The following is a 26,312-nucleotide window of genomic DNA, read 5'->3' as shown; positions in this document are numbered from 1 at the left end:
CTCTGTCTGTCTGTCTGTCTGTCTGTCTGTCTGTCTGTCTGTCTGTCTGTCTGTCTGTCTGTCTGTCTGTCTGTCTGTCTGTCTGTCTGTCTGTCTGTCTGTCTGTCTGTCTGTCTGTCTGTCTGTCTGTCTGTCTGTCTGTCTGTCTCTCTCTCTCTTTCTCTTGCTCTCTGTATCCGTCTCTCTCGCTCTCTCTCATCCCACTTTAAATAAGATGTGAAGGTATTTATTAAGACAACAAATTAAAACAGTAAGTCATTAAGGAGAGGGACTGAGGGGGGACCGTGAGAGACTATGTGTAAACATAGCAGCCCCAGACCAATTATGAGGAGCAAAGCAGAATTTTAAATTTGTAAGTTATTTCACCTTTTTTTAACCAGGTAGGCTTGTTGAGAACAAGTTCTCATTTACAACTGCAACCTGGCCAAGAATAAAGCAAAGCAGTTCGACACAAACAACAACACAGAGTTACACATGGAATAAACAAACATACAGTCAATAATACAGTAGAAAAAAATCTATATACAGTGTGTGTAAATGAGGTAAGATTAGGGAGGTAAGGCAATAAATAGGCCATGGTGGTGAAGTAATTACAATATACCAATTAAACACTGGAGTGATTGATGTGCAGAAGATGAATGTGCAAGTAGAGATACTGGGGTGCAAAGGAGCAAGAAATACAGTATGTGGATGAGGTAGTTGGATGGGCTATATTAGAGATGTGCTATGTACAGGTGCAGTGATCTGTGAGCTGCTCTGACAGCTGGTGCTTAAAGTTAGTGAGGGAGATATGAGTCTCCAGCTTCAGGGATTTTTGCAGTTCGTTCCAGTCATTGGCAGCAGAGAACTGGAAGGAAAGACGACCAAAGGAGGAATTGGCTTTGGGGGCTTTGAGGGTGACATCATTGATGTATTCAAAGCGAGTCGGCCTGATAATTGAACCCTATGGCACCCCCAGTGAAATATACCTGCTGGAGCGCGTGCTACAGGTGGGTGCTGCTATGGTGACCAGTGAGCTGAGATAAGGCGGGGTTTTACCTAGCAGAGACTTGTAGATGACCTGGAGCCAGTGGGTTTGTTGACGAGTATGAAGCGAGGGCCAGCCAACGAGAGCGTACAGGTCGCAATAGTGGGTAGTATACGGGGCTTTGGTGACAAAACGGATGGCGCTGTGATAGACTGCATCCAGTTTGTTGAGTAGAGTGTTGGAGGCTATTTTGTAAATGACATCTGCAAAGTCGAGGATCGGTAGGATAGTCAGTTTTACGAGGGTATGTTTGGCAGAATGAGTGAATGAAGCTTTGTTGCGACATAGGAAGCCGATTCTAGATTTCATTTTGGATTGGAGATGCTTAATGTGAGTCTGGAAGGAGAGTTTACAGTCTAACCAGACACCTAGGTATTTGTAGTTGTCCACATATTCTACGTCAGAACCGTCCAGAGTAGTGATCCTGGACGGGCGGGCAAGAGTGGGCAGCAATCAGTTGAAGAGCATGCATTTAGTTTTACTTGCATTTAAGAGCAGTTGGAGGCAACGGAAGGAGAGTTGTATGGCATTGAAGCACGTCTGGAGGTTAGTTAATAACACAGTGTCCAAAGAAGGGCCAGAAGTATACAGAATGGTGTCGTCTGCGTAGAGGTGGATCAGAGAATCATCAGCAGCAAGAGTGACATCATTGATGTATTCAAAGCGAGTCGGCCTGATAATTGAACCCTGTGGCACCCCCATAGAGACTGCTAGAGGGCCAGACAACAGAATGTTACAAGCAATCAAAGAAGAATGAAGCAAGCTATTAAAGTAGAATGAAACAAGCTATCAAAGCCTTGACCAAGAGTAGACAGAGAGACTCAGACCGTGTTCCCTCCCAGCTCTCAGACCGTGTTCCCTCTCAGCTCTCAGACCGTGTTCCCTCCCAGCTCTCAGACCGTGTTCCCTCCCAGCTCTCAGACCGTGTTCCCTCCCAGCTCTCAGACCGTGTTCCCTCCCAGCTCTCAGACCGTGTTCCCTCTCAGCTCTCAGACCGTGTTCCCTCCCAGCTCTCAGACCGTGTTCCCTCTCAGCTCTCAGACCGTGTTCCCTCCCAGCTCTCAGACCGTGTTCCCTCCCAGCTCTCAGACCGTGTTCCCTCTCAGCTCTCAGACCGTGTTCCCTCCCAGCTCTCAGACCGTGTTCCCTCCCAGCTCTCAGACCGTGTTCCCTCCCAGCTCTCAGACCGTGTTCCCTCCCAGCTCTCAGACCGTGTTCCCTCCCAGCTCTCAGACCGTGTTCCCTCCCAGCTCTCAGACCGTGTTCCCTCCCAGCTCTCAGACCGTGTTCCCTCTCAGCTCTCAGACCGTGTTCCCTCCCAGCTCTCAGACCGTGTTCCCTCCCAGCTCTCAGACCGTGTTCCCTCCCAGCTCTCAGACCGTGTTCCCTCCCAGCTCTCAGACCGTGTTCCCTCCCAGCTCTCAGACCGTGTTCCCTCCCAGCTCTCAGACCGTGTTCCCTCTCAGCTCTCAGACCGTGTTCCCTCTCAGCTCTCAGACCGTGTTCCCTCCCAGCTCTCAGACCGTGTTCCCTCTCAGCTCTCAAACCGTGTTCCCTCACAGCTCTCAGACCGTGTTCCCTCTCAGCTCTCAGACCGTGTTCCCTCCCAGCTCTCAGACCGTGTTCCCTCCCAGCTCTCAGACCGTGTTCCCTCCCAGCTCTCAGACCGTGTTCCCTCCCAGCTCTCAGACCGTGTTCCCTCCCAGCTCTCAGACCGTGTTCCCTCCCAGCTCTCAGACTGTGTTCCCTCCCAGCTCTCAGACCGTGTTCCCTCCCAGCTCTCAGACTGTGTTCCCTCCCAGCTCTCAGACCGTGTTCCTTCCCAGCTCTCAGACCGTGTTCCCTCCCAGCTCTCTGGAGCCTCTGGCATGGCTGACTGGGGGAATATATGGCAGCTATTATGTGTAACCATGCCATCAGATGTGACAGTTGTGTGTAATTCATTAACCTGGTGATTGATGGAATGGATCTTTTAACTGTCCGTCCGTCCGTCCGTCCGTGTGTATGTGTGTGTGTGTGTGTGTGTGTGTGTGTCCGTCCGTCCGTCCGTCCGTCCGTCCGTCCGTCCGTCCCCAGATCAGAGTGATGAAGCTATGTGAGTGTGTTTCAGTTGGATGTGTTCCTGGCTGTAATGGGTCCATGTCCCTCTACTAATTGGCCTGCTTCCTCTCTTCCTGCAGAACCTGCTGTTTCCCAACCAGCCCCAGCAGCCCAACAGTCGCTTCTCTGTGTCCTCCAGTGGAGACCTGACCATCTCGGCCGTGCAGCGAGCAGACGCAGGCTACTACATCTGCCAGGCCCTGACCGTGGCTGGCAGCATCCTCGCCAAGGCCCAACTGGAGGTCACAGATGGTGAGGCCTGCCGCATACCCACCCCGATGCCAAAACTCAACAGCACCACCCATTAATGCAGTATGCATACACACTCTGCTATGCTATCAGAACACACACATACACAGACATCAATGCAGACACACACATACTTGTGCAGACACATAATTCACACAGACACACACAGCCAGACGCACACAGCCAGAAGCACACAGCCAGAAGCACACAGCCAGAAGCACACAGCCAGAAGCACACAGCCAGACGCACACAGCCAGACACACACAGTCAGACACACAGTCAGACACACACAGCCTTCCCTGTACTCCAACTAGATAATTCACACACATGAATTAACAGTGAGGAAAGAGTCTTTCATTTTGAGTGAATTAACAGAGTGAATTAACAGAGTGAATTAACAGATTGAATTAACAGAGTGAATTAACAGAGTGAATTAACAGAGTGAATTAACAGAGTGAATTAGCAGAGTGAATTAACAGAGCCCATGCCTTGCCCGGTTGACTCTCTAATGTGGATTTTGCCCTTGAGCGTCCTCATCCCCAAAAGTACTGGGGGAAATGTAGCGTAAAAGAAACCTCATTTTACCATGTACAGGAATTTTGTCGGAGAAATATCTACAAATTATACTTGCCCATGACCTTGCTTTTGCAATATTTCATAGTATTTTTTTTATATATATTTTATTTTTATGACAGAACTGAATGAAAAACTTGTAGAAGTTTAGCTGGAGAGGGAATACAGCATTGCCCTTGAGTCTCAGTATAATGATCAGCAGCATCTGACTGAGGGAGGCAGTGAGTCAAGGACTGAGTGATTGAGTGAGTGACAGCAGTTAGTCTCCAGGATGACTTATGAGAGCCTGTTCTAATCTGTTCTGTTGTGGAGATGGGAAGATAGATAGACGGCAGTTCAGACGCCTTGTGAAGGATCAGCCTGGAGAAAGAAGAACAGCATGTCAGACACCATTTTGTAAGAGAAGGGGATTTTGAATTGTTGTGATCACACCCCATGTTTCTTAGTATGCTTTTCTATGTCCCTAAAATGGGTTTTAGAGGTCATATCCTTAAGACACATTGCTCGTCTCATGTTCTAGTGTTCAAATCAAATGTGATTTGTCACATACTGTACACATGTTTAGCAGATGTACTGGTACCGCCTGTATATAGCTTCGCTATTGCTACTGCTGCTCTTTAACTATTTGTTACTTTTATTTTTCTTAAAACTGCATTGTTGGTTAAGGGCTTGTAAGTAAGCATTTCACTGTAAGGTCTACACTTGTTGTATTCGGCGCATGTGACAAATAACATTTGATTTGATTGTGGGTGTAGCGAAATGCTCGTGTTTCTAGCTCCAACAGTGCAGTAATATCTAACTAGATTTACTGTGTATGTACTGTCTGTTGGAACACACACACATCCTGTATTCTAAGGGTGTGTGGTACTGTAATAGTAGTGAACCTATCTTTCTATCTACGCCTCTGTGTAGGTATAGGGAGGTAAGGGAGTGTATGGCTGGACTGTGTAAGAGGAGGAACGTGTGAGGGAGTTGGCTGTTAGGCAGAGCTGAGGGAGGACAGGAGAAGAGGAGAAGGAGTGGAGGAGGAGGGCTAGCTGGCTGTCTAGGGTGAGGTCATGGTCACCCCCTGCTGCTGAGAGCAGGTGATTCAGTGTCCTGGGAGGCCAGCAGAGTAGCTGGGTTCAAGGAGATCGGTAATGAGAAATTCCTGATGCAAACAGTCAAGGCCAACCCCCCCCCCCCTTCCTCTCCTGCTCTCCTCCCCAGCCTCCATCACTTCATCACGCCATCCATCCACCATCCACCATCCTCATCATCCCCTCCTTGCTGGACCAGACTAGCCAAACTCACCCAGGGTTTTCTCATACTTTCTGTCATAATATCTTAACATGTAATGCAATGGAGTCATTACTCAGAGCAGACGGAATCATTAAGACACATAACAGAACCCTTCCAGCTGTGCTTCAGTGTCTAAGCATTGGAACACATATGGCTCCATCTGAGCCAATAATGGCCATTAGAATCATGCCAAGTGATAACAGTGACAAGCAGATAACTCCCTCAGTGAGTTAATGGGGAAAGTAGAACTAACAGTGAGGCCTTAGATGTACAGATAGGGCTGTTTTTAATGCTCTCTGGGTGCGGGTTAGACTCATGGTAATTCTGGTTGATGTATTTAACCACCAGCTTTTCCGATAAAAGCATTCCAGCGTGGTGGAAGAGGTCGAATATTATCACTGAAATAGAAATAAATTATGAATTCAGCAGGGCCCGTATGGTGTACATTCACCTTCTCTCCATTTTTCTCTCAGCTAAAGATAATCAAACCATGGTTTTCTCAGCTAAAGATAATCAAGCCATGGTTTTCTCAGCTAAAGATAATCAATCCATGGTTCTCTCAGCTAAAGATAATCAAACCATGGTTTTCTCAGCTAAAGATAATCAAACCATGGTTTTCTCAGCTAAAGATAATCAAGCCATGGTTTTCTCAGCTAAAGATAATCAAGCCATGGTTTTCTCAGCTAAAGATAATCAAGCCATGGTTCTCTCAGCTAAAGATAATCAAGCCATGGTTCTCTCAGCTAGATAATTAAGCCATGGTTCTCTCAGCTAAAGATAATCAAGCCATGGTTCTCTCAGCTAAAGATAATCAAGCCATGGTTCTCTCAGCTAAAGATAATCAAGCCATGGTTCTCTCAGCTAAAGATAATCAAGCCATGGTTCTCTCAGCTAAAGATAATCAAGCCATGGTTCTCTCAGCTAAAGATAATCAAGCCATGATTCTCTCAGCTAAAGATAATTAAGTCATGGTTCTCTCAGCTAAAGATAATTAAGCCATGGTTCTCTCAGCTAAAGATAATCAAGCCATGGTTCTCTCTGCTAAAGTAAATAATGTCATGGTTCTGCCATACCAAGGCAAATATGTTTCTTCCGTCCCTCCTTCTGACTTACCTGCAGGAGAGAAAGTGAAAGAAGGAGATAGTAAAGAGAGAGAGAAATAGGAAGAGAGAGAGAGGGTGTGATGTGTTGAAAGGTTAGCGAAGTTGACTGTCTAATTAGCCCCTGCAGGTCTGACATCATTAATCCTACCTGTTAGTTACTGTGTGCTGTGTAATGCCAGGGGACTCAACAGTATTCACCGCAGCTGACACAGAAAGTGCCAGGGCACGGTAACTGTAACTCATAGATACAGCACCTCTGACATGTACACTATTTCACAGTACAACCCACAGACATTCTCCCACACATTACAAAAGCATATGTTCATCCAAACAGCATTGAACATTAGCATCGATATAAACAAAACAAAACAAATTATTTTATTTTCCTCACAGTGGTTTTGTTACATTATTGCAATTCTGACTGATCATTTCTGTGGGGTGCTACTCTCTGGGGAGTGAAATGTTTGTTTCAGTTCTGGGTGCCAGTGGGGACCTCTGACAGTGTTCCCCACTGAACATGATGGAGTATTTATCTGAACCACCCTGAGTCAACAGGCAGTGCCTTTGCCACTGTACGCCACCACAGACTCCTGGGTAAGGTGTAAATGTAAGGGTATTCAGCCTGTAACTGAAAAATCACTTCCAGCCCCCAGCCACATCAATAGACAGTCTGGAAAACAATACTCAGCAAATCTTTCTCCTCTTCCTGGAAGCATAGTCAGAGCGTCGTCATTGTCCTGTGGTGGAATTACAAGACCTGCTGAGAAAATAGACCAGCTTTATGACACTGTTACCACATCCTTTCACTTCATGATAAATCCATTAAAAGGCTTACAGATGTAGGATCTTAAATTGATCCCCCTGTTGCAGGATAACTTTCCTGTACAGGAAATGTTTTACTTGTAGTGTATTTGAGTTTCAAAAATACTTCAGAAGTTTGTCATTTCCACTTTGAAATGTCAGACTTTTATGAAAAACCCTTACCAAAATGTTATAATCCACATAATAATTCACATTTTCTGTTGCTGCAGAATTGTTTTCCTGCTGTATCAAACGGGCTCTCTGTCTCTCACCTTATCCCAGTGCTGACAGACAGGCCGCCGCCCATAATCCGTCAGGGTCCGTCCAATCAGACGCTGGGAGTGGACAGCGTGGCCCTGCTAAAGTGTCAGGCGTCAGGAGACCCCATCCCCTCCATCAGCTGGCTGAAAGACGGGGTCAGTCTGCTGGGGAAGGATCCCCGCATGTCCCTGCAGGAGCTGGGCAGCCTCCAGATGAGGAGCCTCAGGGTGAGAACCACTGGAGCCACTGCCTGGTCCAGTCATAAAGAGAATCAAATCAAATAGAATTGTATTGGTCCTATACACATGGTTAGCAGATGTTAAAGCGAGTAGTGAAATGCTTGTGCTTCTAGTTCCGACAGTTCTAGAACGACACATACACTAGATATGGGGTTCATATGATGAGGGCTGTAAATATACTGCGTACTATTGTGTAAATCCTTGTCTGTAGCCTTCGTTCTCTACCTCCCTGTTTCCATCCATTCCCCTTAATGGATCTCTGTCTGTCTCCTCTTTCTCCCCTCTGGGTGTGTCACATGCTTAGGCATGCATGAGCGTGATGTGAGGAATCGGATTGCTTTAAAGAGATTAATGGACAGTATTGATTTTAATAAATTGTTTGATACTATCACTTAGTGACACGGCAGCTCTTACAAGACTCTGCAGTAGAGGGCTGGACAGGTTCCAGCTGCAGGGGTGAACGGTTAAACAACACACACACACACACACACACACACACACACACACACACACACACACACACACACACACACACACACACACACACACACACACACACACACACAAACGTACAACATTTAGGGTAAATTGAATTAAAAGTCCTCACATCCTCCTTTCCCCATTCCGAGGCCTCTGTGGAATATCCATTACGCTTGACAAAGTTGCCGACCACTGACATTTTATTTAATAAATGGAGGGAAGAAAACCAACAAACAACTAACATTCTAGAGAGAGAGGGTTGGAGAGACAAGCCAGCTGTCATCGGTCCAGGGGGCTTCAGTGGCCCACCCTAAATGAATTAGCCAGCCTTTGTTGCGGTTGGTGGGGTGGTGGGGGGACAGAGGGGACAGGGGGATAGCGGGAGGGGGGTAAAGTGGTGGAGGGGGTGAGGAGAAAATGGAATTCATTAGGAAATTTGCGTCAGCACTTTGAGGCACTCACAATGACACACAAATCAAACTTTATTTGTCACATGCCCCGAATACAAGTGTAGACCTTATCGTGAAATGCTTACTTACAAGCCCTTAACCAACAGTGCATTTCAAGAAGAGTTAAGAATCATTGTCGTGACCCTTCACATGACACACTGTTGTGATCTCAGGGATGGACCCCTCACATGACGCACTGTTGTGACCTCAGGGATGGTCCCATCACATGTTCTATGTTTATCCGTTCTACCCTAGCTCTCTGACTCTGGGATCTACACCTGTGTGGCTGCCAGTTCCAGTGGCGAGACATCATGGAGCGCCTTCCTGGAGGTCAAAGGTTTGGCACAGTGAACATGTCTTCACCTAGTTTTGTAGTGAACACAAATACATGCTCATTATACCATACATACAGTATTCCATTCTGGGAAGAGTTATTTATCCATTCCTCTTCATCTTCATTAACAATAGTATCACATTTCAGGGAAGACCCAGATTCAGACAATGTCGAAGTAACAAATGTTTATTACTAGAACAAGGGGCAGGCAAAACGACAGGTCAGGGTAGGTAGAGGTCAGTGCTCCAGATCAGAGTCCAAAAGGTACAGAACGGCAGGCAGTCTCAGGGTCAGGGCAGTTAGAATGATCAAAACTGGGAAAACTACAAAACAGGAACTAGAAACAGACAGGAGCAAGGGGAAAAACGCTGGTAGGCTTGACGAACACAACGAACTAGCAACAGACAAACAGAGAACACATCTATAAATACACTGGGGATAATAGGGAAGATGGGCGACACCTGGAAGGGGGTGGAGAAAAGCACAAAGACAGTTGAAACATATCAGGGTGTGACAAATAGTTACTGGTCTCTTTCTCCTCCAGACCAAGCTGGGGTGATGGTCATTAAGAACCGTGATGACAACGAGCTCCTTGGCCCTCCCTCCAAACCCCAGGTCACTGACGTCACCAAGAACAGCGTCTCGTTGTCCTGGCAACCCGGCCTGACTGGGGCCACGCCCATCTCCTCTTTTGTCATCGAAGCCTTCAGGTTAGTTATGAAGAACCGGAGTGATTTCCTTTTTTCACTTTTGTATTGCTTCTTAATTATTGTGGTAGCACATTTGTGATATCCTTTTCATTGTCCCATTGCAGCCAGTCGGTGAGCAACAGTTGGCAGACGGTTGCGGACCACGTGAAGACCACGCAGTACACGGTCAAAGGCCTGCGCCCCAACACCATCTACCTGTTCATGGTACGGGCGGTCAACACCCAGGGCCTCAGTGATCCCAGCCCCATGTCAGAGCCCGTCAGGACACAAGGTATGGGCCTTATACTCAGATAGAACTTTAAAGATTTTGGTAATAATTTTCCCTATAATAACATTTCTAATTTAGCCTCCCCTTCACATTGACTGCTGCAGCTTTCGATAGGGAAAAGGTCATCGTGTTCCAGTTAGATAGTTATCAGGGCCTCTCAGCACGGTACTGTGTGGGCTGAACAGTAACAGTTCTACCGAGATAGCCACAACTTCCAGAGGTCAAACTATCCATCTCAGCTCTGCTCATTAAGGCTACAGTCAGGCAATTATGTAAAATAAGCATGTCTACTTTTGGAAGGCCTAAGTGAGTTAGCGCTATCCCTGCTATGTTAATGATCATAACTGGAGAAAATGACTGCCTCCAAACTCAAAGAAGATTAGATTAAGGTGCCATATAGACCTCAGTCTTCTTATTACATTTATTTGATAAGTCCAGTCCACCGCAATACTCCTGCAACCTTTCGGTTAACATTGTCCAATTGCAGGCCACTATTAGGTTGTGCATGGAGAGAGGGAGTCAATTTGAATAGCAGTACATCTCTCTTTATTTGCTGTTTGCTTCGTTTTGATGCACAGAGATGGTTATTGGCAATGGCAGTCACTGAAGATGAATTGATGTCTGCTTAACTGCGTTTGGCCTGTCGTCCTCTATTACGACTCTGTGATTCATGACTTTATTGGCTGTTTTCATTGGGCCTGTTTTGAAATACTGTTTCCTCTTGTGAATAATGTTTTGTATTTGCCCATCTATTTGCCCTCAGTAAATAGGACCAACATATGTCAGTTGCCATGATTGTGTATTTTCTTTGACCACACTGAATCTGCGTTTCACTGGGGGGTTTGATTGGCTTTTAACTGAAAACACATGCAAGTATGAACGAAATGGGAACTGTGTTGGGAAATAGTGTCACAGTGTCATTCATTCATGTGTTCGGAGTTCACTCGTTGATGTGGTAGTTGTTCTCTGGCTGGGCCTCAGTAAGAGCAGAGAGGAGAAAGGATCTTAAGTTCTCTCTTTCTTTTCTCAAACCCAAACGAGTTCTTTATTAAAACTGAAATGAGGTCATTCTAATGCAGATGAAGTTGCTTCTTTTCAAATGAAGTCATGATCATAGAGTGTCGACTCCTTTGTGGAGTCTGATTGGTCTATTCATCCGTTCTCTCAACAAAACCTCTTATGCTTGACTCGGCCTCATTGTAAGGATTGGAGGGAACCGTGGCTTTGAAAACTAAGTAGGAGAACTGAAAGTAATCTATCTCTCTCTCGCTTTCTTTCTCTCTATTTCTCTCTTCCACTCTTTCTCTTTCTCTCTCTCATACTCGCTCTCATCCTCTCTCTCACTCTCTCTCTCTCTCTCTCCCCCCTCTCTCTCTCTTTCTCTCTCTCTCTACAGACATCAGTCCTCCAGCCCAGGGGGTGGACCACAGACATGTACAGAAGGAGCTGGGGGAGGTCATAGTTCGTCTTCATAACCCGGTCGTCCTGAGCCCTACCACCATTCAGGTCACCTGGACGGTAAGTGTCACACTGTGATTGGTCTTTAATGAGTCTGATGTGAAGGATATAATGCTGCTCCCAGACAAGGCCCAAATCCCTGTCATTCACATGAAGAAAATAAGGAAATACAGGGGGAGGAGATCAGGGTGCCTTTTGAGAATTCATTAGCGAGTGGGTAACCCGCCTCTACCATTTGTTCTATTGGCCAATGTGCAATCACTGGAGAATAGACCGGATGAGCTCCGTTCGAGACTCTCTACCAATGGGACATTAAAAACTATAATATCTTATGTTTCACCAAGTCGTGGCTGAACGACAACACGGATAATATACAGGAGGCTGGCATTTTCCGTGCATTGGCAGGACAGAACAGCTACGTCCGGTAAGATGAGGGGTGGTGGTGAGTGTCTATTTGTCAATAACAGCTGTCTAATATTAAGGTAGTCTTGAGGTATTGCTCATCTGAGGGATGAGTACCTCATGATAAACTGTAGACCACACTATCTACCAAGAGAGTTTTCATCTATATTTTTCGTAGCTATTGTTGTGACGTGACTATCATTAACCCCTGTGCGGCCTCCATCCCTTATGCGGGACGGACATCCAGCGAAAAATCCTATCGCCATTAGCATAACAAAATTGAAGAATCGTTTTATAGATACACCTCTCCTGAATCGAACCACGTTGTCCGATTTCAAAAAGGCTTTACAGCAAAAGCAAAGCATTAGATTATGTTAGTATATCGTAAAAGTAGCCACATAGCCATTTTCCGACCAACCACATGCATCACAAATAACCAAAAAAAAGCTAAATGCAGCACTAACCTTTGACAATCTTCATCAGATGACACACCTAGGACATCATGTTACACAATACATGCTTCTTTTGTTCCATAAAGTTCATATTTATATATAAAAACAGCATTTTACATCGGTGTGTAACGTTGACTAACTATTTTCCCTCAAATGCATCCGATGAAACAGCGCTACAATTTACTAAATTACTATTCGAAAACATTTTTAAAATGTAATATTGTCATTCTAAGATTTATAGATGAATATCTCTTGAAAGCACCTGTAATGCCAGATTTAAAAATAACTTTACTGGGTAATCACACTTTGCGATAAAAGGGGATGCGATACTCAGAACCATAGGCTAGCAATACAGGTCAGCGCCATCTTGGAACAATCGCATATCAAATCTAGTCTTGTATACTATTGTCAATAATCCCTTACCTTTGATTATCTTCATCCTTAGGCACTTCCAGGAATCCCAGGTCCACAACAAATGTATTTTCGTTCGAAAAAGTTCATCCTTTATGTTCCATTAGCTTGTTGATGTTAGCACGTTCTGAAGGCTGCACCAAAAGTTCCGACATGCGCGGGGCTACTCTTTCAACAAAATGCATTTTTTTCTTATTTAGGTTCGTTCAAACATGTCAAACGTTGTATAACATAAATCTTTAGGGCCTTTTTCAACCAGAGCTCCAATAAGATTCAAGGGGGACGATTGCATTGTCTTTATGAACTTTTCGAAAGGGGAGGGTAGCCAGTGGCGCCGGCGTCATAATGGTGATGGCCCTCTCCGTGTGACCACGTTCCACAGCGTGTCATTCTGTCAGTTTTCACAGTAGGAGACTCAAATCACTCTGTAAAGACTGGGGACATCTAGTGGAAGCAATAGGAAGTGCTCAATGAACCATAGCTCACGGTGTGATTAATAGGCAACGTGATGAAGTTGAGTCCGCAATTCAGAATTCCACTTCCTGTTTCGATCTGTCTCGGGGTTTTGACTGCCATTTGAGTTCTGTTATACTCACAGACACCATTCAAACAGTTTTAGAAACTTTAGGGTGTTTTTTATATGCATATCCTAGCTTCTGAGTTTGAGTAGTAGGCCGTTTAAAATGGGCACGAATTTTTTTCAAAATGCGCTGTGGCGCCCCTATCCTAGGCGACCGTCAAGAGGTTAATATGATGACTGTTATTCATTGAATAATTACATCCTACGTTTAATTATTACTTGATTAAATTAATCATGTAACAATTTATTCATTAGGAATCTGGGGCACCATGGGAAAAGTTTGTTTAATGAGTTACCATTTCCCAAATTAACTCAAGAATATATAGATATCATACCAGTCACTAATTAATCATTTCCTCATATCAGTCTCATTCTGAATGTCGTAGACTCTGTAAATCTGCACAAACCCAGCTCTCATTGATCATTCCGTACAACACAAATGTATTATATTATTTATTTCCTAACAAGCTAAATTATACTATAAGATACACATACACACACACGGTATAGGTTATTGATTAGAAACGTAATACGATGACAACAGGTCCCTAGTGAACCAACACAATATAACACGTGTTACACAAGATGGAGATTTAAATAGAGAGAGAGAGCGAGAGAGAAAGAGAAACAACACTTGGATACATTTGTAAACTACGCTTAGTTTAGCCCTATTACCTTGCCCCGGACTGCCGCTCTTATGGGTAAGAAGTGTAATGCATGTATTTACATGTTGAAGGTCTCCGTTGGTTAGCTCTGTTGGGCCCAGGCCTTCGTGGGCCGAGTTCCGCTTAGTGAGAGAGGTTCGACGTAGGCCTTGTTCTTTGGATGACCGTCTCCTTCGTTCTCGGGTGTAATTCTCTGATTGTCCACAAGATGTCACACTGTCCTTTCTCTTAGTTGTCTGTTTCCTTGTACTCATTCTGGCAGAGTGGTCTTCTGAGGATGGCTAATCAACCGTGTAGGTGATCCCAGCGTGGGGAAGAAAGCAATGTAGACAAACGATAACTTGAAAATAATAACCAGATGGTCCTGCTTGAATTCACCTTCTTAGATACAGTACTTAGAAATGCTACTCAAACATAGCATTGATTGTTAAGAGGTTCCTTTGTCTTCTTCAACCTCGTGTTGCGTTTTTGGGTTCACGACTATCCGTAGACCTTGGCTGCAGCTTGTGGTCATCCTAGTCCGATATGTTAATTCTTAACATTCTTAATTCAAATGCTTTATACCCTCAGGTAGAAAGGGGGCATTTCTGTCTTGCTGACACGCTCCCTGGGTTCCCTGGGCTGTAGCTAGTTACGAAGCAAGGTATCAACATTTACAATGATCTCGTTACATAACTAAAATCACAGTCTTATCATCACAAAAACATTCTCTTTATCTGTATATTTTCTACACAACGTAAAGTATTTGGATCCTCACAGGAGAGTCATGTTACTGTCTATTTACCACCACCATTTACCACCATTTGGAAAATCTGACCATAATTCTGTCCTCCTGATTCCTGCTTACAAGCAAAAACTAAAGCAGGAAGTACCAGTGACTCCCTCAATACAGAAGTGGTCAGATGACATGGATGCTATGCTACAGCAATGTTTTGCTGCCACAGACTGGAATATGTTCTGGGATTCATCCAATGGCATTGAGGAGTATACAACCTCAGTCATCGGCTTCATCATTAAGTACATCAACGACGTCATTCCCACTCCCCACAGTGACCATACTTACATATCACAACCAGAAGCCATGGATTACAGGCTGCCGTTTTTCAAGTAGCGGGACATTAATCAGGATGCTTATAAGAAACCCGCTGTGCCCTCAGATGGACCATCAAACCGGAAAATCATCAATACAGGACTTGCAAACTATTACAGACTACAAAGGGAAACCATGCCACGAGCTGCCCAGTGATACGAGCCTACCAGATGGGCTAAATGCCCAAAGTAACACTGAACCATGCATGAGTGCACAGGCTGTTCCAGACGACTGTGTGATCACACTCTCCGTAGCCGATGTGAGCAAGACCTTTAAACAGGTCAACATTCACAAGGCCACGGGGCCAGACGGATTACCAGGACATGCACTCAGAGCAGGCGAGGACCAACTGGCAAGTGTCTTCACTGACATTTTCAACCTCATGACTGTTGGGTCAATGGTTTCATTATTGCAGTAATTAATCGATATTGAATAAAGATGATTGTTTGCAGAAATGACAAGTCTCTTTCACTTGAATAGAATATATAATGATAAAACAGAGACCTTATATAGGACTTAAAAATGCTAAATCAGACTGGTTCCAACTCCGATAAGCCACCTTGGATATCTACAAAGATGGTGTTTTACCCCCAACCCGTCTTAGTTCCCAGATGCCAGGACAATGAGGCATTGTTCTAAACTCTTCCAGGCTATCTCTATCTTGGGTCACACACACCACATCTTGTCTATGGAATGCCAGCTTTAGGTAATTATCACCAAGTCATTGTCAGCCCAAGCTATCTAGCAAAACCCAGTTCCTTGACCCTACGCCCAGACTAACTTCTGGAAGCTAGAGAGGAAACCATCTCTTTACAGAAACAGAACTAAACAGAACAGAAATGTCTTCCTATTTGTTAAGTATTAATTGCTAACTATTAATATCAAACAAACCAGGTAAATATGTAATTTTTCTATCAGACGGTGTCAGAGGAAGGCCCAAAGAACTGTCAAAAACTGCAATCACCCAAGTCATAGACTGTTCTCTCTACTACCGCATTACCGGAGCACCAAGTCTAGGTCCAAAAGGCTCCTTAACAACTTCTACCACCAAACCATAAGACTGCTGAACAATTAATCAAATGGCCACCCAGACTATTTACATTGACACGCCCCGCCCCTTTGTTTTTACACTGCTGCTACTAGCTGTTTATTATCTATGCAGAGTCACTTTACCCCACCAACAGTACATGTACAAATTACCTCGACTAACCTGTACCCCCACACGTTGACTTGGTACCGGTACCCGTTGTATATGGCCTCATTATTGTTTATTTAGTAAATATTTTCTTAACTCTATTTTCTTAAAACTGCATTGTTGGTTAACTTCGGGGTAGAGGGCAATATTTGGAAGTTTGGATGACTGAGGTGCCCAAAGTAAACTGTCTGTTACTCAGGCCCAGAAGCTAGGATATGCAACTGGTAGTATTGGATAGAAAACACACTAAAGTTTCCAAAACTGTTAAAATAATGTCTGTGAGTATAACAGAACTGATATAGCAGGCGAAACCCAGAGGAGAATCCATTCAGGAATTTTTTGTTGTTGAGCTCATCACTCATTATAATGGCTGTCTATGGGAATATCAAAGGAATACCTCCCAGATTGCAGTTCCTAGGGCTTCCAGTAGATGTCAACAGTCTTTAGAAAGAGTTTCAGGCTTGTTTTTCTTTTAAATTAGCTATAACTTGTAGTTTTTCTACGTGGCTCCCATTTTGGCTGTAGTATTGTGGCGCTCGTCAGAGAGGGGGCGCACTTCGTTATTTATCTCCGGTAATGAACATACAATCCCTTAAGACAGAAAATAGTAAGTAAGCATTTCATGGTAAGGTCTACACCTTTTGTATTTGGTGCATGTGACAATCCACCTGTCTGTCACAGACATAACCATTCAGCACACTTTGCACTTAGTTAGTGCTATTCAGCTCTGCCAGGTGTCTGTGTGTTTCTTTATTTTGTCATACAAGATTAAATATAGGAAATCAATTTCAATTTACACCAACTTCATTCTCAAACAGTGTCTGAAGCTGTCCTGCTCTGGGCTGTTTTATGTCTTTGATTTTACAACCTTGAGTCCTAAAGAGTTGATATAAAGGGGATGATGATTCTTTGAAGCTGGCAATGTGTTCCTCAGGGCTCCTATTGGTGTTTTCATGTAAATCCTAAGACTCTACAGCTTTGAAATATTATAATAACTGACTCTTAAGTAAGTGAACATCAAACAGTTGATAAATGGTTTCTTTCAGCTGTAGCGAACATCAAAAGAGGTGTCAGGGACATCTGGTCTCATCAATCTTGCATCTATCTTTGGTTAATTTTGAATTAAGACTAAGGCTTTGCATAGAAACAAGTACATTGACATTAATTGTGTATATTTGGCATGTTTGTGGTCTTCCCTCTCTGGAGTGTAGCTCAAACCAGCTTACCTACCAACCTCTCCCTGACACACACCTGCTCCCCAACACACACACACACACACACACACACACACACACACACACACACACACACACACACACACACACACACACACATACACACACCCATTGCACAGTCTGTCTGTGTCTACCCCACCATAAGGACGGACATGTGCCAGAGAGACACTGTTTAATCAATTTAGAAACACGACTTGGACTGAGGCTGAATCATTGCGAGAAATCATGCCACTTACAGTACGAGGGTATGCAGCAGTAGTAACTTACAGTACGAGGGTATGCTGCAGTAGTAACTTACAGTACGAGGGTATGCAGCAGTAGTAACTTACAGTACAAGGGTATGCAGAAGTAGTAACTTACAGTACGAGGGTATGCAGCAGTAGTAACTCACAGTACGAGGGTATGCTGCAGTAGTAACTTACAGTACGAGGGTATGCAGCAGTAGTAACTTACAGTACGAGGGTATGCTGCAGTAGTAACTTACAGTACGAGGGTATGCAGCAGTAGTAACTTACAGTACAAGGGTATGCAGAAGTAGTAACTTACAGTACGAGGGTATGCAGCAGTAGTAACTTACAGTACGAGGGTATGCTGCAGTAGTAACTTACAGTACGAGGGTATGCAGCAGTAGTAACTTACAGTACGAGGGTATGCTGCAGTAGTAACTTACAGTACAAGGGTATGCAGCAGTAGTAACTTACAGTACGAGGGTATGCAGCAGTAGTAACTTACAGTACGAGGGTATGCAGCAGTAGTAACTTACAGTACGAGGGTATGCTGCAGTAGTAACTTACAGTACGAGGGTATGCAGCAGTAGTAACTTACAGTACGAGGGTATGCAGCAGTAGTAACTTACAGTACGAGGGTATGCAGCAGTAGTAACTTCCAGTACGAGGGTATGCAGCAGTAGTAACTTCCAGTCTATTTCTACATTAGACCATGGCATTTAAACATGCACTCTCTTCTTCTTACTGAAGGGTGACTTTATTTCCTCATTGTTCTCCCGTCCTGTGTTAACCAGCCCGGGTTGTTCCGTTCCACAGTAAATCAGTCAGTAGCTGGTATTTATGATGTCATTGGGGTGGCTGCTTTCATTTCTAAATGAACCACTTTACCAGTTTTCCCTGTGACATGTTTATTAACACCCCATAATAAGCTCTCACCCCCCAGACTAAAAGGCTAATTCAATACTTAAACATTGCTTTATGAGTGTGTGTACAATCAACACAGAACACCGCCACCTAATCAATCAGGGCCCATTCAGTAATCATAGTGCGGCCTCGGAAAGGCTTTTATAGTCCCAAATCATTCCATTATTGAAAGTTACACACCACGCTAGCCCAGAATCCATTCTGCTTATTTACTCCGGCTACACAGGCTGAAACAGCTGCTTAATATCCCAGTTGAAAGGCCCGCTCACTTCTCCCACTGTTAACCAGCCATTACTGGGAGTTATGCCCTCTCCTCCTCATCATTATAAATTCAACTTTTCTCTCTCTCGCTAAATGGGCCCAAGTTTAGAACCAAGGCCCCTTATCGACTGGGAGAGCACCAGCGCACCTCTATTGCATCACCATCGCACCTCTGGGCTCCCTGTCTCCTCAATTGGGCAGAATTGTCTTTATTGTCCCTGGTTTGTATTCCATATTCTCCCAGAGTTCCTCTGGGTTGGACGACAATCACCGACCAATCGTTTCACACTCACACGTTTGTTCTAGGCCTTGTGGGACCCTGCCTTAGGTTTCACTAGTTGGTATTTACAATACAAGCGAGACATGCATATGTATGGCTTCAATAGCCTTGCTCCTGAAAGCCTTTTTATGCAGGTCCTGGGTGCTGTGTGCTCAGTGTGCTGAGAGAGAGATAATGCCATGCTGCTCTATCTCGCTCCTCTCCTCTACTCTCCTCTGCTCTCGCTGCGCTCTCTCCTCTCCTCTCTCTGCGCTCTCTCCTCTCCTCTACTCACCTCTGCTATTTCTCTCTCTTCTCTGCTCTCTATTCTCTGCTCTCTCGCTCTCTCGCTCGCTCTCTCTTTCTGTCTCTCCTCTCCTCTCCTCGCTCTCCTCTGCTCTCTCTCTCTCTCTCTCCCTCTGTGCTCTCTCCTCTCCTCTCTCTGCGCTCTCTCCTCTCCTCTCCTCTACTCTCCTCTGCTATTTCTCTCTCTCTTCTCTGCTCTCTATCCTCTGCTCTCTCTCTCTCGCTCGCTCTCTCTTTCTGTCTCTCCTCTCCTCTCCTCGCTCTCCTCTGCTCTCTCTCTCTCTCTCTCCTCTGCTCTCTCTGCGCTCTCTCCTCTCCTCTCTCTGCGCTCTCTCCTCTCCTCTCCTCTACTCTCCTCTGCTATCTCTCTCTTCTCTGCTCTCTATCCTCTGCTCTCTCTCTCTCGCTCTCTCTTTCTGTCTCTCCTCTCCTCTCCTCTCCTCTCCTCTCCTCTCCTCTCCTCTCCTCTCCTCTCCTCTCCTCTCCTCTCCTCTCCTCGCCTCGCCTCGCCTCGCCTCTCCTCTCCTCTCCTCTCCTCTCCTCTCCTCTCCTCTCCTCTCCTCTCCTCTCCTCTCCTCTCCTCTCCTCTCCTCTCCTCGCTCTCCTCTGCTCTCTCTCTCTCTCTCTCTCTCTCTCTCTCCTCTGCTCTCTCTGTGCTCTCTCCTCTCCTCTCCTCTGCTCTCTCTCTCTTCTGTTCTCTCTGCTCTCCTCCTCTGCTCTCTTTCTCTCTCTCTCTCTCTCTCTCTCTCTCTCTCTCTCTCTCTCTCTCTCTCTGCTCTTGCTCTCTCTCTTGGAGGAAAGATGCTAATTGAGCTAATTGTGTCAGCTCTGATGATAAAAGACCCATTAAAACTGGAACAGCCTCTAAAGTGGCACGATGTGATCTTGGGGAGAAACAAGTACATCTGTTGAACAACATTCTTTAATGTACTCTGGTGTCTGACTACCGTGCTGCACACCTATGGTCATGATCTTTAGCTATTTCCTCATAACTCTGTCCTAACTGATGAGAAGACATGTTGTATTTCCTCTTAACTCTGTCCTAACTGAAGAGAAGACATGTTGTATATCCTCTTAACTCTGTCCTAACTGATGAGAAGACATGTTGTATATCCTCTTAACTCTGTCCTAACTGAAGAGAAGACATGTTGTATTTCCTCATAACTCTGTCCTAACTGAAGAGAAGACATGTTGTATTTCCTCTTAACTCTGTCCTAACTGACGAGAAGACATGTTGTATTTTCTCTTAACTCTGTCCTAACTGAAGAGAAGACATGTTGTATTTCCTCATAACTCTGTCCTAACTGAAGAGAAGACATGTTGTATTTTCTCTTAACTGTCCTAACTGACGAGAAGACACGTTGTATATCCTCTTAACTTTGTCCCAACTGAGAAAATCAATGTTGTATTTCCTAGGAACCTTGAACAGGTGATTGAAGCTAACCCCTCTCTTCTCTTCTCCCCATGTCTCTTTCCAAGGTGGACCGTCAGTCCCAGTTCATCCAGGGCTACAGAGTTCTGTACAGGCAGACGTCTGGCCTGTTTTCCCCAGGACCCTGGCAGACCCAGGATGTGAAGATCCCCTCAGAGCGCAGTGTGGTCTTCTCCAACCTCAAGAAAGGCATCATCTATGAGATCAAGGTCCGGCCCTACTTCAATGAGTTCCAGGGCATGGACAGTGAGTCCAGGTCGGCTCGCACCACAGAGGAAGGTAAAGAAATCACCATGTTATTTCATGGACATTTTCCTCCGTCCAGATTTAGAATAACTGTTTGACATGTTTCCCTGTAGGGCGTCCAATTGTCATGATATCATACATGTCGCTCACAATACTCTGTGTCCTGCTGTGACATTTTAGGGGTATTGTGTGTGTGTGTGTGTGTGTGTGTGTGTGTGTGTGTGTGTGTGTGTGTGTGTGTGTGTGTGTGTGTGTGTGTGTGTGTGTGTGTGTGTGTGTGTGTGTGTGTGTGTGTGTGTGTGTGTGTGTGTGTGTGTGTGTGTGTGTGTGTGTGTGTGTGTGTGTGTGTGTGTGTGTGTGTGTGTGTCCTGCCACTGTGTAGCATGCTGACCTTTCTGCAGTGCTTGATTGTTTATGATTGTTTCTGTTGGTCCGCTTCTCATCCATCACCCTGCAGCCATGAGCTGAGCTGTGATTGGACACAGTGCTCGCTCACTTCCTGCTGGGAAGTGGAGCTGTCACCCTCAGCCTGACTCTGACAGGACATGACAGGGCCAGAGAGAGACATGCTGCACACTGATACACACACACACACACACACACACACACACACACACACACACACACACACACACACACACACACACACACACACACACACACACACAATCCATACCTCCAGGCCTCGGGCCAGCCTGTTGGATCCTCCATACTTTCCCACTTCTAATGGAGTAGAACTGGGATTCACATCATTACCTGTTACACTAAGAATAGGCAGATGAAGTGGACAGTGCTATAGCTGTACATGCTGTACCTATTCATGTGATGAAGGTGAATAGTAGGTTAGACAAACATTTACAGTCCATGCAGGTGAACATGATCAACATAAACACACAGATAGCCCAAGGCTATGTCCTCCCTCCCTTCCTTTCCCTAAACAACCACATCCAGCCCTGGGAAGAGAGGAGACAGTTCAGATCCGGCTGCTGTGATAGGCCCATTTATTTTCCCCAGTCTTAGTGGAGGGGTCCTGTCTCCTGTGACCAGCCCCTGTATGCTGCAGCACTATGTATGTTGTATGTATGCTATGTATGCCCTGTGACTGCTTCATCTCACACATTCACACACACACACACACACACACACACACACACACACACACACACACACACACACACACACACACACACACACACCGCCCCACAGCACCTGCCTATCCCAGCTATTACCAGCAATGATAAAACTCCCTGCCTCTTCTCTGTCTGCAGCCTGGGCCCTCTGAGAGATTTAGCTCTTTCTATTTCTGTCAGAGCAGAACCTCTGTGGGTGTCGACCCGTCCCAGTCACATGCAGACAGAGAGAGGCAGAGGCAGACAGAGAGAGGCAGAGGCAGACAGAGAGAGGCAGAGGCAGACAGAGAGAGGCAGAGTCAGACAGAGAGAGGCAGAGTCAGACAGAGAGAGGCAGAGTCAGACAGAGAGAGGCAGAGACTGTGCTGGAGGTTCCTGTGAGACCATGAGACAGACGCTGTGAGACCACGAGACAGACACTGTGAGACCACGAGACAGACACTGTGAGACCACGAGACAGACACTGTGAGACCGGTGGAGTTAGTTCGTTTTATAGGTAATAGGGGTATGGAGAGTGATTTAAAACTCAGTGTATCCATCAGCTAACATTATTATAGCATCCACATCCCCAGAGCATCTCCACCAGGAGGATGATGGGATAATACTCACCATTACTCTACCCTCTGTCATTCACTTTGTTTCTCTCTTCTTCTCTCTGGTCCATCTGGAGAGGGGAGAGTGGAGGCAGACAGTCAAGCCAAGGGGATGATAAATAGAACACATCCTATTTATAGAACACACTCTTGAACACATTCCAGTGATATGAAGTCCACTGACAGGGACTCAGAAGGGACCAGAGGCCCATCTAGTATGATAAACACCCAGCCAGCCTGCCTGGTTCTTGGGGAGAGTTAGAATCAGTAGTCAGTGGGGGTAGGAGGCCAACAGTACAGTATCTACTCCTGCTGTCTGTCTTTTCCCAGCATAGAAAATGAGTTACTGTATATCTCAATAGCTCTGAGGCCCAGATTAGCACTCCACTGTTTAGTATGGGAGTGATGGCAGTGTGTGCTGTGATGTGAGTCTCCATCCCCTCAATAGCACGGTAGTGTGTGTGTGTATGTGTGTGTGTGTGTGTGTGTGTGTGTGTGTGTGTGTGTGTGTGTGTGTGTGTGTGTGTGTGTGTGTGTGTGTGTGTGTGTGTGTGTGTGTGTGTGTGTGTGTGTGTGTGTGTGTGTACGTGTGTGTGTACATGTGGAGACAGGGGGTCACATTCCTGCCAGCCATACATCACTAGGTTAATGGCTATATTACAGCAGCCGCCACTGTTCCTAATGAGAACTGTGTATTGTTTAGTGCAAATATGCATATTCATAAGCTGTTAAATCATTCATAACGTTAACTTTGAACGACATTGTCACTGATGGCTGCTGCTACTTAGCGTTTTGTCACCTTTGTGTAATCTAACACAGCTGCGGAGGGCGGCAGAGGCCTCTAAGCATGATGGGAGATGGGCTGCTCCGTTGGTGGGGGTTTCTAATATGGCGTCCATCATCGGAGCCGTTTGTCTTCTTCCTCCATGCCTGGTCCTCTCTTGGCCTTTTGGGGGTCAGTGTACCAGTATGACTCCAGTGAGGGATGAGCGTTGATCTGCAGCATGACACGTGCCATTTTGGAGGGGGGTGGGGGCTAGCTGGGGGAGGTGAGAGAGAGGCAGCCTCAGAGTAATTGACCTGTCAGCATTCTGCTGTGGTGTGACTCTCTTGCCAGTCGCAGCGGAAATGAGAAATACATAATTTTTTAAAACTTTATTTTCAGTTTGCTTCGTTGTTATTCGTTTACCCGCACGCACGCTTGGTAGGTCGGTCAGTGAGTTTCTATGAGATGACAACGATGTGAGGTTAATAATGAAACCCGGAGATGGTGTCTGCTCTGGGCTCTGGGCCCTGTCTCTCAGGTGCTGGTGTCTGCTGTGGGCTCTGGGCCCTGTCTCTCAGGGGCTGGTGTCTGCTGTGGGCTCTGGGCCCTGTCTCTCAGGTGCTGGTGTCTGCTGTGGGCTCTGGGCTCTATCTCTCAGGGGCTGGTGTCTGCTGTGGGCTCTAGGCCCTGTCTCTCAGGGGCTGGTGTCTGCTGTGGGCTCTGGGCCCTGTCTCTCAGGGGCTGGTGTCTGCTGTGGGCTCTGGGCCCTGTCTCTCAGGTGCTGGTGTCTGCTGTGGGCTCTGGGCCCTGTCTCTCAGGGGCTGGTGTCTGCTGTGGGCTCTGGGCCCTGTCTCTCAGGGGCTGGTGTCTGCAGTGGGCTCTGTTTCTCAGGGGCTGGTGTCTGCTGTGGGCTCTAGGCCCTGTCTCTCAGGGGCTGTTGTCTGCTGTGGGCTCTGGGCCCTGTCTCTCAGGGGCTGGTGTCTGCTGTGGGCTCTGGGCCCTGTCTCTCAGGGGCTGATGTCTGCTGTGGGCTCTGGGCCCTGTCTCTCAGGGGCTGGTGTCTGCTGTGGGCTCTGTTTCTCAGGGGCTGGTGTCTGCTGTGGGCTCTAGGCCCTGTCTCTCATGGGCTGTTGTCTGCTGTGGGCTCTGGGCCCTGTCTCTCAGGGGCTGATGTCTGCTGTGGGCTCTGGGCCCTGTCTCTCAGGGGCTGGTGTCTGCTGTGGGCTCTGGGCGCTGTCTCTCAGGGGCTGGTGTCTGCTGTGGGCTCTGGGCTCTATCTCTCAGGGGCTGGTGTCTGCTGTGGGCTCTGGGCCCTGTCTCTCAGGGGCTGATGTCTGCTGTGGGCTCTGGGCCCTGTCTCTCAGGGGCTGGTGTCTGCTGTGGGCTCTGGGCCCTGTCTCTCAGGGGCTGGTGTCTGCTGTGGGCTTTGGGCCCTGTCTCTCAGGGGCTGGTGTCTGCTGTGGGCTCTGTTTCTCAGGGGCTGGTGTCTGCTGTGGGCTCTAGGCCCTGTCTCTCAGGGGCTGTTGTCTGCTGTGGGCTCTGGGACCTGTCTCTCAGGGGCTGATGTCTGCTGTGGGCTCTGGGCCCTGTCTCTCAGGGGCTGGTGTCTGCTGTGGGCTCTGGGCCCTGTCTCTCAGGGGCTGGTGTCTGCTGTGGGCTCTGGGCTCTATCTCTCAGGGGCTGGTGTCTGCTGTGGGCTCTGGGCCCTGTCTCTCAGGGGCTGATGTCTGCTGTGGGCTCTGGGCCCTGTCTCTCAGGGGCTGGTGTCTGCTGTGGGCTCTGGGCCCTGTCTCTCAGGGGCTGGTGTCTGCTGTGGGCTCTGGGCCCTGTCTCTCAGGGGCTGGTGTCTGCTGTGGGCTTTGTTTCTCAGGGGCTGGTGTCTGCTGTGGGCTCTGGGCCCTGTCTCTCAGGGGCTGGTGTCTGCTGTGGGCTCAAGGCCCTGTCTCTCAGGGGCTGTTGTCTGCTGTGGGCTCTGGGCCTGTCTCTCAGGGGCTGGTGTCTGCTGTGGGCTCTGGGCCCTGTCTCTCAGGGGCTGGTGTCTGCTGTGGGCTCTGGGCCCTGTCTCTCAGGGGCTGATGTCTGCTGTGGGCTCTGGGCCCTGTCTCTCAGGGGCTGGTGTCTGCTGTGGGCTCTGGGCCCTGTCTCTCAGGGGCTGGTGTCTGCTGTGGGCTCTGTTTCTCAGGGGCTGGTGTCTGCTGTGGGCTCTAGGCCCTGTCTCTCAGGGGCTGTTGTCTGCTGTGGGCTCTGGGCCCTGTCTCTCAGGGGCTGATGTCTGCTGTGGGCTCTGGGCCCTGTCTCTCAGGGGCTGGTGTCTGCTGTGGGCTCTGGGCGCTGTCTCTCAGGGGCTGGTGTCTGCTGTGGGCTCTGGGCTCTATCTCTCAGGGGCTGGTGTCTGCTGTGGGCTCTGGGCCCTGTCTCTCAGGGGCTGATGTCTGCTGTGGGCTCTGGGCCCTGTCTCTCAGGGGCTGGTGTCTGCTGTGGGCTCTGGGCCCTGTCTCTCAGGGGCTGGTGTCTGCTGTGGGCTTTGGGCCCTGTCTCTCAGGGGCTGGTGTCTGCTGTGGGCTCTGTTTCTCAGGGGCTGGTGTCTGCTGTGGGCTCTAGGCCCTGTCTCTCAGGGGCTGTTGTCTGCTGTGGGCTCTGGGACCTGTCTCTCAGGGGCTGATGTCTGCTGTGGGCTCTGGGCCCTGTCTCTCAGGGGCTGGTGTCTGCTGTGGGCTCTGGGCCCTGTCTCTCAGGGGCTGGTGTCTGCTGTGGGCTCTGGGCTCTATCTCTCAGGGGCTGGTGTCTGCTGTGGGCTCTGGGCCC

At 47.1% G+C, this 26,312-nt stretch overlaps 1 protein-coding gene across 8 annotated transcripts in view; it reads left to right on the top strand.

Annotated features, from left to right (window-relative positions):
- robo2 (roundabout, axon guidance receptor, homolog 2 (Drosophila)) overlaps positions 1-26,312 on the top strand; it is a 583,693-nt gene that overhangs the window by 490,299 nt on the left and 67,082 nt on the right. For all 8 annotated transcript variants that reach the window (XM_014163401.2, XM_014163406.2, XM_014163402.2 and 5 more), the window contains 7 exons: positions 3,208-3,379; positions 7,417-7,622; positions 8,819-8,900; positions 9,442-9,607; positions 9,712-9,878; positions 11,272-11,393; positions 20,820-21,051. In XM_014163401.2, the coding sequence (XP_014018876.1) occupies positions 3,208-3,379; positions 7,417-7,622; positions 8,819-8,900; positions 9,442-9,607; positions 9,712-9,878; positions 11,272-11,393; positions 20,820-21,051 (1,147 nt within the window). The remainder of the gene's footprint in view (positions 1-3,207; positions 3,380-7,416; positions 7,623-8,818; positions 8,901-9,441; positions 9,608-9,711; positions 9,879-11,271; positions 11,394-20,819; positions 21,052-26,312) is intronic.

The sequence above is a fragment of the Salmo salar genome, chromosome ssa20 (genome assembly GCF_905237065.1).
Source record: "Salmo salar chromosome ssa20, Ssal_v3.1, whole genome shotgun sequence".
In the NCBI taxonomy this organism is placed as follows: Eukaryota; Metazoa; Chordata; class Actinopteri; order Salmoniformes; family Salmonidae; genus Salmo; species Salmo salar.
This window is presented reverse-complemented; position numbering and strand designations above follow the sequence as displayed.